This window comes from Heptranchias perlo, chromosome 3 (genome assembly GCF_035084215.1).
Source record: "Heptranchias perlo isolate sHepPer1 chromosome 3, sHepPer1.hap1, whole genome shotgun sequence".
NCBI lineage: Eukaryota > Metazoa > Chordata > Chondrichthyes > Hexanchiformes > Hexanchidae > Heptranchias > Heptranchias perlo.
The window spans coordinates 130832606-130844700 of NC_090327.1; the positions used below are offsets into that span (position 1 = coordinate 130832606).

The window sequence follows — 12095 nt, forward strand, 5'->3', positions numbered from 1 at the left end:
TACAGAGTCGTACAACACCAGGTTATAGTCCAACAGCTTTATTTTAAATCACAAGCTTTCGGAGCTTAACTCCTTCGTCAGGTGAGTGAAGAAGGGTTTCCATAAAAGCATCGCATATATAGGCGGCCTTCGAGACACACAACAACGCAAAATCGTCGAGCAGAAATTGATAGCCAAGTTCCGCACCCATGAGGACGGCCTCAACCGGGATCTTAGGTTCATGTCACGCTACACGTAACCCCACCAGCGAATAAAAGTTATCTGTTTTTAATACAACGGGTCATTCTCTCTCTCTCTCTCTCTACCTTTCGGATTCCTCTCTCTCTCTCTGTCTTTGTTATCTGACCCCGTGTGTATTCAATATTCTTGAATGTAAGGTGTCCCAGACTAAACCTGTCTGAACACCATCCACTCCTTTGATTGCTGTAATTATCTCTCTGCCGAGGGGTGATAACGGGCAGTTGGAAAGATTATCTGTAATCACCAGACATTGTTCTCTGACTATATATGCGATGCTTTTATGGAAACCCTTCTTCACTCACCTGACGAAGGAGCTAAGCTCCGAAAGCTTGTGATTTAAAATAAAGCTGTTGGACTATAACCTGGTGTTGTACGACTCTGTACATTTGCATGTTTTATGAGTGACTTTAGCACTGAAAATTGTTGAAACTCATCAATTTATTTTTTTCATAACTTCCTAGAAAAATAAAACCAAGCTGAACATCGAATTTAAAAATAATTGCATTCTTGACAACATTTTGTTTTTCAAAGGAAGCCACAGCTTAGATTTGGTATCTTTTGAATGAGATCAACTTTTAAAATAAAAACCGAGGTGCCAAAAAGGAGTGAGCATTCATTCTGCAAACCAAAGGCAAGTTTCCTTTTGATTTTTTTGTGCCTTTCTCAACAAGGAGGCACTTTGGCTTGGTTTTCGATGGATGACACTGGGATTGGTTTATTCAGAAAAGGCAAACCAGTGACAGGACTTCCCTTGCCTTGGCTGCTTGGTCGGCATCACCAAAGTGCGCCTGTTGGTCACATGTTGGGTTGACAGGAAGGAGTCATATGATCAACATGGAAGAGCTGGTGTGAGATCTGTGCTCTGAACCCTGCTAAAAGAAAGAAAACAAAACAAAACCAAAAACAAAATCCTTTCTCCCCCCCCCCCCCCCTCCCCGTCTCTGAGTCTTAGCAAAAAGATGCGGGGGCGAGTCGCGGAGACCGAATGACTCTTGCCCGTTGCATTTGTCTGAAGACCCTTTGCGGAGCAGCAGCAGCAGCAGGCAGAAGAGGAAGGAACTGCGGGCAGGAGCATTGGAGCACGAACACAGGGTCGGTGCAATAAACCCAGCGGGGATCGGGTCTTCCTTCGGTGCAAGGTTCTCCTCTCCCGGTGCATCCCCCACTCACTCAAACCCAAACCCAAACCCCACTCTTTCTCCCCTTGGCTGTTGCAAGTTGCCCCCCCTCTCCTCTCCTCTCCCCTCTCCTCTCTTCAATCATGGTAGACTTTCTGGCGGAGAACAACCTCTGCGGGCAGGCTATCCTCCGGATCGTGTCCCGCGGCAACGCCATCATAGCAGAACTTTTGAGACTGTCCGAATTCATCCCGAGCGTTTACAGACTCCGAGACAAGGCCGAGCAGCAGAAGTACGGAGACATCATCTGTGACTTTAGTTACTTCAAGGTGAGAGCTTGTGGTCTCGACTGTCCTTTCGACATCGTTTTTTCCCCCCCCCCCAGTATCTGGTGTGTGCAAACAAGAAAAACAACGACACTGAAGTTCGTCACTTCGTTCTCCGTGTTACATTTGGCCACAGATATTAATGCAGCGATTTTAAATCTTAAAGTTTTAACACGGGCAACGTTGCCTCTTGCTTGTTACGCTTTCTAGTTTTAGCACACCCTCCCAATCTTTGGAGGAAAGCATTTTGTCTCTTATTTAGCCAGTGGTCCCCACCTACAGATCACGATGTGGAGATGCCGGTGATGGACTGGGGTTGACAATTGTAAACAATTTTACAACACCAAGTTATAGTCCAGCAATTTTATTTTAAATTCACAAGCTTTCGGAGGCTTCCTCCTTCCTCAGGTGAATTTAAAATAAAATTGCTGGACTATAACTTGGTGTTGTAAAATTGTTTACAGATCACGAGACAGGCATTAAAATAAAATTAAATAGATTTACAGGGAGCAAAGCATTAAGATGTCACCATTAAAAATATTTTTGATTTTTTTTTGCAGGTGAAATATCAGCATATTTGAAGACATTGCATATATCTGTATGTTGAAAATCTTCTGTAGGATGTGCACTTTGTGTCCATAAACTTTACTTCCTGTTGTCACCATTTTTGGTTATGCTTTTCTCTCAAACATTTACCAGAAATGTTCACATCATAATTTCCCATTCAGTTTTCCTATGCCAACTCCCACAATGTTGGCAACTTTACATAATGGCTTTAGCCATTAGGTGGATCTAACTCTGTTGCCATCTTGTATATTTTAAAAAAACTATGCTACACAACTGCCTGTGGGCAATGCCACAGCCAATTTATTAGTAACTAAAGTCAACTTGTATGTATGAGTTGGTGCTGAAATTTATTTTGCCAAAAGTAGTAGGATGCCTATCCCTCACCTTGGAAATTGCATTGGAAAAACACTAGGTGCTGCAATATTGGAATGAAGGAAAAATCAGGGAAAACCATCTTGGGGTGCTGTTATACTTCTGACAACTGATTAAATAATTTAATCACAATTAGTCTCCCTTGATGAGTAATTATAATATACACCCTTGTTCAAAAAAAGGTGTAAGGATAAACCCAGCAACTACAGGCCAGTCAGTTTAACCTTGGTGGGGAAGCTTTTAGAAACAATAATCCGGGACAAAATAGTCAATTGGACAATTGTGGATTAATAAAGGAAAGCCATCATGAATTTGTTAAAGGCAAATTGTGTTTAACTAACCCGATTGAGTTTTTTGATGAGGTAACAGAGAGGGTTGATGTGGTGTATGTGGACTTTCAAAAGGCATTTGTTAAAGTGCCACATAAAGTCAATAAAATTGAAGCCCATGGAATAAAAGGCAGTGGCAACATGGATAGGAAATTGGCTAAATGACAGGAAACAGAGAGTAGTGGTGAACGGTTTTTCGGTCTGGAGGAAGGTGCACAGTGGTGTTCCCCAGGGGTCGGTACTAGGACCACTGCTTTTTTTTGTATATGTAAGGAATCTTACAACACCAGGTTATAGTCCAACAATTTTATTTTAAAATCACAAGCTTTAGGAGATTATCTCCTTCTTCAGGTGAGTGAGTGAGTGAAAGGTTCTCAAATCGCATATCTTATATTAGGCTGGGACATGCTCACACCAATCAAAGGTGTTGTTGGTGTTCAGACAGGTCAGCCATGGAAAACAGCTCTGAATACACAATGGGCCAGACCACAAAGCCAGAGAGACAAAGAGACCCGAAAGGCAGAGAGAGAGAGAGAGAGAGAATGTCCAGTTGTATTAAAAACAGATAACTTTTTTTTCCCCCTGCTGGTGGGCTTACGTGTAGCGTGACACGAACCCAAGATCCCGGTTGAGGCCGTCTCATGGGTGCGGAACTTGGCTATCAATTTCTGCTCGACGATTTTGCGTTGTCGTGTGTCTCAAAGGCCGCCTTGGAGAACGCTTACCCGAAGAACGGTGGCTGAATGTCCTTGACTGCTGAAGTGTTCCCTGACTGGGAGGGAACCCTCCTGTTTGGCGATTGTTGCACGGTGTCCGTTCATCCGTTGTCGCAGTGTCTGCATGGTCTCGCAATGTACCATGCTCTGGGGCATCTTTCCTGCAACGTATGAGGTAGACAACGTTGGCCGAGTCACAGGAGTATGAACCATGTACCTGGTGGGTGGTGTCCTCTCGTGTGATGGTGGTATCTGTGTCGATGATCTGGCATGTCTTGCAGAGGTTACCGTGGCAGGGTTGTGTGGTGTCGTGGACGCTGTTCTCCTGAAAGCTGGGTAATTTGCTGCGAACGATGGTCTGTTTGAGGTTGGGTGGCTGTTTGAAGGCGAGTAGTGGAGGCGTGGGGATGGCCTTAGCGAGGTGTTCGTCGTCATCAATGACATGTTGAAGGCTGCGGAGAACATGGCGTAGTTTCTCCGCTCCGGGGAAGTACTGGACGACGAAGGGTACTCTGTTGGTTGCGCCCCGTGTATATATTATTTTTTGTATATATTAATGACTTGGACTTGGGTGTACAGGACACAATTTCAAAATTTGCAGATGACACAAAACTTGGAAATGTAGTAAAGTAAGGAGGATAATAATGGACTTCAAGAGGACATAGGCTGCTGGAATGGGCGGACATGTGGCAGATGAAATTTAACGCAGAGAAGTGTGAAGTGATGCATTTTGGTAGGAAGGATGAGGAGAGGCAATATAAACTAAATGGTACAATTCTAAAGGGGCTGTGGAAACAGATCTGGGGTTATATGTGCACTAATCTTTGAAGGTGGCAGAACATGTTGAGAAAGCAGTTAAAAAGCATACAGGATCCTGGGCTTTATAAATTGAGGTATAGAGTACAAAAGCAAGGAAATTATATTGAACCTTCACAAAACACTGGTTCGGCTACAGCTGGAATATTGTGTCCAATTCTGGGCACTGCACTTTAGGAAGGATGTGAAGGGCTTAGAGAGGGCACAGAAAAGATTTACTAGAATGGTTCCAGGGATGAGGGACTTCAGTTATGTGGATAGGGTGGAGAAGCTGGGGTTGTTCTTAGAGCAGAGACGGTTGAGAGGAGATTTGATAGAAGTATTAAAATCATGAGGGGTTTAGATAAAATAAATAAAGAGAAACTGTTCCCATTGGCAGAAAGGTCATGAACCAGAGGACACAGATTTAAGGTGTTTGGCAAAAGAACCAAAGATGACACGAGGAGAAACTTTTTAATGCAGCGAGTAGTTATGATCTGGAATGTGCTGCTTGAAAGGGCAGTGGAAGCAGATGCAGTCATGGCTTTCAAAAAGGAATTGGGATAAATACTTGAAGGGAAAAAATTTGCAGGGCTACGGGGGAATGGGACAAACTGGATTGCTCTCACAAAGAGCCAGCACAGGCTCGATGGGCCAAATGGCCTCCTTCTGAGCTTGTAACCATTTTATGATTCTATTCTATACCTTTTTAAGGAATGACCCTGCTTTTTTAACAAAATGGATTTCATTTTAGGGTCCTGAGTACTATGAGGGCAAGTTGGAGTCTAAACCAGATCTTCAGGATTTGGATGAAGAATTTCGTGAAAATCACATTGAAATATTGACAAGATTCTACCTTGCCTTTGAAAGTGTTCACAAATACATATTTGATCTGAACAGGTAAATGTGTACATGTGTCTGCTGTTAATACCTGTATTTACAGAGTTGAATTTCAGCATCTTAATTAGAGGATAATGTTTGGGTACCCGGCATTGATTTAATACATTGGTAGGCAGTGGGAGTTTTGTTTTCCTGTTTGGAAATTATCTGTAAAGAAATTGGTTGTCTTAAAAGAACAGCAGGTGGTCACGTGGTAAGTAGGGAACAAAATATGTGATGTGCTTGACAAATTTCCCTTTTATTTTAATTTAAATTTAATTTGTGTGTTTCATACATATAATACAGCACAACTACGAGTGCGATGAATGATTTTGTACAGTGTGTGGACCAAACTGCATGACAGACTAAGTGATGCAGCTGTGAGTGCGTTATGACTAACTGATTCCATGAGTTGTGCAATGGCTGTTTCAGCTTTAACTGTTGAGATGAAATTTGTAATCAACATTGAATTCTACTGTTCTGATGGATTATTTCAGATTCCTTGACGATCTCAATGAAGGTGTATACATTCAGCAGACCCTTGAAACAGTACTGCTAAATGAAGATGGAAAGCAACTTCTTGTAAGTTAGTATAACATTTCTAGAGCACTAGTAACTGTTGAAATTTGCATGGGAAGAAGGAGAAACAAGCACGGTGAGACACAAATGAGTTCATGCACTTTGCTTCACTTGAGTACAAACACATCTGAGGCTGATTGGCAGAAAGTTTTCTTGCAGCCTCCATCCAGCCTATAGTGAACATGGACTCGCGTTGTGAAACTACCCGTAATTTAATAAGTGATTTATATTGGGACCAAGAGCCAATCTCTGGGATCAACATTTAAATTTGTTGCCTTCTGATTCGTAAAGCAACTTTTTTTTAATATTGTAAATACCTCCTGATGCAAATGGTGATTCCCAACTGCCATTTTGGCGCTGGCTTCTGCTCTCAGAGCTAATTTTCCACTGGCACAGCAAATGTGAACTCAAAGTAATATGAAGAGAAATTAAGTAAATTCATTAGAGATCTGCAACTCTGTATGAACTGGTCCAGGCCTGAGACCATCTCTTTAACGGGCTGTAATTTTGTCAATTTTGAAATGACCTGTTGAAGCCATTCATGATGGAAATCGAGAATTTAATTCAAAAGAGTATGAGCAAGGTTAGCAGTGCACTGCAGGTGAGGCCACAGGGTGGTTATTATGTGAGCAGGAATTGTCTCACTGGGTGTTGATCTGAAGTTGAGGGTTAAGATATGTGGTTGGGGCAGAACTTTACTTAACAAGCAACAAGTGCTGTCGTTGACCAGGGAATGTTTGATGTTTGGGGCCAAAAAGTGGGGAAATATTACATCCCACAAGGCTGGCATGATTCACCTTGATAAGCACTACAAATCACCAAAAAGTTTGTTTGTACAAAATAAGAGTTAGAAAGTTTGATTTTTATTTTGTTTGAACTGAAGATTCTTTTGACATGTTCCTTATTGTGGCAAATGGGTAAATCCTTAACAGGAAAAGAAAGAACAAAGTGATGGGGCTTAAGAGATGTAATCAAGCTTGCTCTGCTGGAATTGTTTCTCCTGACATCAACGTTTGTTCTTTCTCTTTTTCCAGACCTCAGCCTAGGATTTCAAGTCATTTACGGTTCACTTTTTTCCCTTTCCCTTTATTGTATAAGCAAGTAATAGTTCAGCCTATTTTACGTTGGAAAAATAACCAAATAGTAATATGCATAATAAAAATAGTGAAGGGCATCAAATTGTAAATGAAGCTGTTTTTATTTTTTTTACCCTATCCCCTTTTAGTAAGTATCCTTGTATCATTCCTCAGTTTCTGGGAGCTGTAAAGGAGGGTGAATTTCCTGTGTTGCATTTCTTTTCCCACTTTCCCTTGCATTTTGCCCAGAAGTGGGAGTATCTGGGGAATTACAAGTGTGAATCGACTTTCTACCTCTGCATTGAACAGCTTCATCGTCTATTTTATTTTTTCTTATCCCTAAAGTTCTTGAAGAAAAGTGTCATTTGTTGTGTTTTTACAGTCCTAATAAACTTGTGTGTACTGCAACAAAATCATGTACTTCTATTTGATTCTTTTCCTTGGCTGAATATGTTTCCTGTTTGTCATTGTTCAGTGTGAAGCCTTATACTTGTATGGAGTCATGCTGCTGGTTATTGACCACAAGATTGAAGGAGAGGTTAGAGAAAGGATGCTGGTTTCCTACTACAGATACAGGTACCGTACGCTCTATGAAGGCAGTACACACAAGATCCTGCCATTTCAAATTTTTATTGTACATAATGTAACATATTGATGCAGTGTGTGTTGCAAGGCAGTAACAAACTGAATCCAGATGGCATTGTAAACTGAGAGAACATTGAGAGTCTGATTATGATCTGAATTCTTAGATGTGTTATCTTGAAACGCGCTTCGAAATGCTTCATTCTATGTAATGTACTTTTTTTTAGAAAAACACATTAAAAATTCATGCAGATTACCTTGCCTTCTACTTTCCTCACTAAATGGGTGGGCAATCTGCTTCCAGATTGTTGATAATGGTGCTACAACATTTGCTATTAGGTTTGCAAGAGTACAGGGTGACTCATTCCTAGACAGCCAGACAGTATAATTATGTAGTTTGATCTCAGTATTAAAGCCTAAGATGGTTAGTATTGCTCAGAATTAAAATCTTATCCCCAATTACATGTCTTGAGCATGTGCAGTTTCCGGGAGGGCAGTCACTCTTCACTTTGCAAGTTGTTCTGCTGACATAAGAACATAAGGTCAGAAGTGGGGATGTTTGCTGATGTATTCTGCTCCATTCACAACCCCTCAGATAATGAAGCAGTCCGTGCCTGCATGCAGCAAGACCTGGACAACATCCAGGCTTGGGCTGATAAGTTGCAAGTAACGTTCACACCAGACAAGTGCCAGGCAATGACCATCTCCAACAAGAGAGAGTCCAACCATCTCCCCTTGACATTCAATGGCATTACCATCGCTGAATCCCCCACCATCAACATCCTGGGGGTCACCATTGACCAGAAACTTAACTGGACCAGCCATATAAATACTGTGGCTATGGGAGCAAGTCAGAGGCTGGGTATCCTGCAGTGAGTGACTCACCTCCTGACTCCCCAAAGTCTTTCCACCATCTACAAAGCACAAGTCAGGAGTGTGTTAGAATACTCTCCACTTGTTTGGATGAGTGCAGCTCCAACAACACTCAAGAAGCTCAACACCATCCTTGACAAAGCAGCCTGCTTGATTGGCACCCCATCTACCACCCTAAACATTCATTCCCTCCACCACCGGCACACCGTGGCTGCAGTGTGTACCATCTGCAAGATGCACTGCAGTAACTCGCCAATGCTTCTTCGACAGCACTTCCTAAACCTGCAACCTCTACCACCTAGGAGGACATGGGCAGCAGGCGCATGGGAACACCACCACCTCATTCCCCTCCAATTGACACTCCATCCTGACTTGGAAATATGTCGCCGTTCCTTCATCGTCGCTGGGTCAAAATCCTGGAACTCCCTTCGTAACAGCACTGTGGGAGAACCTTCACCACACGGACTGCAGCGGTTCAAGGCAGCAGCTCACCACCACCTTCTCAAGGGCAATTAGGGATGGGCAATAAATGCTGGGCTCGCCAGCGACGCCCATATTCCACGAAAATAAAATAAGATTATGTCTCTTCTGGATTTCCCCCAACAGAGGAAATAGTTTCTCTGCAGTATTTCAGATGGAGTCTGACCAAGGCTCTGTACAACTGAAGCATCACTTCTTTACTTTTGAATTCCAGTCTCCTTGAGATAAAGACCAACATTCCATTAGCAATTTTGATTACTTTTTGTACCTGTGCACTAGCTTTTAGTGATATGTGTACCTGAACACCCAAATCCCTTTGCTCCTCCACAGCTCCTAGTCTCGCCATTAAGAAAATATTTCCAATTTGTGGGTGACCTCAAGCTTCCTGACATTTAACTCCATCTGCCATAGTTTTGCCCGTCTATGTCCCTTTGTAACATCCTGCTCCCATCGACACAAATTACTGTGCCTCGTAAGCTAGTGTCATCTACAAACCTGGATATACAACTCTTTTACTTCATCCGAATCATTAATATATATATGCTGAAAAACTGAGGCCCCAGTACAGATCCTTGGGGAGAACACCATTGTCACACCTTGCCAGTCAAGAACTCTGTTTCTATTTGAATCCTCAACTTTCTGCTGCTGTGTGCTTTAAATGAAGAAAAATTCTGATGACGTACATCCAGACTTCTTTAATGGTTGATAAGGCTGTAAGTGCTTGCGTCCAGTTGGGATAGACTTTTAGTGGAGTCAGATTTTAGCCTTGGCTTTCAGCCAGTCCTTTTAGTTTGTTACTACAGTACACAAGGGGTGTACATCATTACAATTCAGGTGCATTGAAAGATTTTTTGATGCATTTTTTTTTAAAAGTCTGCTATTCATACCTTCCAACCGTTGTGTTGGCTTCAAGGGATATAGCTGGATTTGACCAGGGCTCCTCTAATGTATCAAGTCCTGTAAAGAATGGTGTTCTCTGTTTCCTAAGTTATTATCAGTTGTCTTTATTCCTGATCTATTTTGGCATTGTCCGTCTCTCTCTTTGCAAATTTATAAGAACTCTGCTGTTATGTGCTCACGCTCACCACCCCCCCCCCCCCCCCCCCGCGATGTTTTCTGACCATTAGCGCAGCTCTGTTGCAGGCGGGAAGATCTTCAGTTGAGTGGCATGGCATTCCTAAAAGTGGATTATTCCCTCTAATAGGTATGCTGAGAAGTGACATTTATTATTCACATATATTACCTGAACCGATATGAGAAGTTGTTCTAATTTAAGAACATAAGAAATAGGAGCAGGAGTAGGCCAATCGGCCCCTCGAGCCTGCTCCGCCATTCAATAAGATCATGGCTGATCTGATCCTAACCTCAAATCTAAAGAACACAAGAAGTAGGAACAGGACCCGGCCACACAGCCCCTGGGCCCTCTCCGCCACCCACAGGGCCTTGACCGATCCGAACTCAGCTTCATGTCCAATTTCCTGCCTGCTCCCCGTAACCCCTAATTCCCTTTACTTCTAGGAAACTGTCTATTTCTGTTTTAAATTTATTTAATGATGTAGCTTCCACAGCTTCCTGGGGCAGCAAATTCCACAGACCTACTACCCTCTAAGTGAAGAAGTTTCTCCTCATCTCAGTTTTGAAAGAGCAGCCCCTTATTCTAAGATTATGCCCCCTAGTTCTAGTTTCACCCATCCTTGGGAACATCCTTACCGCATCCACCTGATCAAGCCCCTTCACAATCTTATATGTTTCAATAAGATCGCCTCTCATTCTTCTGAACTCCAATGAGTAGAGTCCCAATCTACTCAACCTCTCCTCATATGTCCGCCCCCTCATCCCCGGGATTAACCAAGTGAACCTTCTTTGTACTGCCTCGAGAGCAAGTATGTCTTTTCTTAAGTATGGAGACCAAAACTGTATGCAGTATTCCAGGTGCGGTCTCACCAATACCTTATATAACTGCAGCAATACCTCCCTGTTTTTATATTCTATCCCCCTAGCGATAAACGCCAACATTCCGTTGGCCTTCTTGATCACCTGCATACTAACTTTTTGATTTTCTTGCACTAGGACCCCCAGATCCCTTTGTACTGCAGCACTTTCCTGTTTCTCGCCTTTAAGATAACTTGCTCTCTGATTTTTCCTGCCAAAGTGCATAACCTCACATTTTCCAGTATTGTGTTGCATCTGCCAAATCTCCGCCCACTCACCCAGCCTGTCGATATCCCCTTGTAGGTTTTTTATGTCCTCTTCACTCTCTACTTTCCCTCCCATCTTTGTATCATCTGCAAACTTTGATACGTTGCACTCGGTCCCCCCCTCCAAATCGTTAATATAGATTGTAAAGAGTTGGGGACCCAGCACCGACCCCTGCGGAACACCACTGGCTACTGGTTGCCAGTCCGAGAATGAACCATTTATCCCAACTCTCTGTTTCCTGTTAGATAACCAATCCTCCACCCATGCCAGAATATTACCCCCAATCCAGTGATTCTTTATCTTGAGCAATAATCTTTTATGTGGCACCTTGTCGAATGCCGTCTGGAAGTCTAAATACACTACGTCCACTGGTTCCCCTTTATCCACTCTGTACGTTATGTCCTCAAAGAACTCAAGCAAATTTGTCAGACATGACTTCCCCTTCATAAAGCCATGCTGACTTTATCCTATTAAATTATGTTTATCCAAATGTTCCGTTACTGTCTCCTTAATAATAGACTCAAATTTTACCCACCACAGATGTTAAGCTAACTGGTCTATAATTTCCAGCCTTCTGCCTACTACCCTTTTTAAATAAGGGTGTTACAGTAGCAGTTTTCCAATCTGCCAGGACCTTTGCTGAGTCCAGAGAATTTTGGAAAATTATTACCAAAGCATCCACAATCCCTACTGCCACTTCCCTCAAGACCTTAGGATGTAAGCCATCAGGTCCAGGGGATTTATCCGCCTTGAGTCCCATTATTTTACTGAGTACCAATTCCTTAGTGATTTTAATCGTATTTAGCTCTTCCCCCACTAGAGCCCCCTGTTTGTCCAGTGTTGGGATATTCTTAGTGTCCTCTACCATAAAGACTGAAACAAAATATTTGTTCAGCATTTTTGCCATCTCCATGTTTCCCACCATTAATTTCCCGGTCTCATCCTCTAAAGGACCGACGTTTGC

General features: G+C 42.6%; 1 protein-coding gene across 1 annotated transcript in view; it reads left to right on the forward strand.

Annotated features, from left to right (window-relative positions):
* The first annotated feature begins 1039 nt into the window (after nucleotides 1–1039).
* washc5 (WASH complex subunit 5) overlaps nucleotides 1040–12095 on the forward strand; it is an 81257-nt gene continuing 70201 nt past the window's right edge. The window contains exons 1-4 of the mRNA XM_067981979.1: nucleotides 1040–1687; nucleotides 5218–5363; nucleotides 5840–5924; nucleotides 7473–7573. Of these exons, the coding sequence (XP_067838080.1) occupies nucleotides 1502–1687; nucleotides 5218–5363; nucleotides 5840–5924; nucleotides 7473–7573 (518 nt within the window). The 5' untranslated portion in view covers nucleotides 1040–1501. The remainder of the gene's footprint in view (nucleotides 1688–5217; nucleotides 5364–5839; nucleotides 5925–7472; nucleotides 7574–12095) is intronic.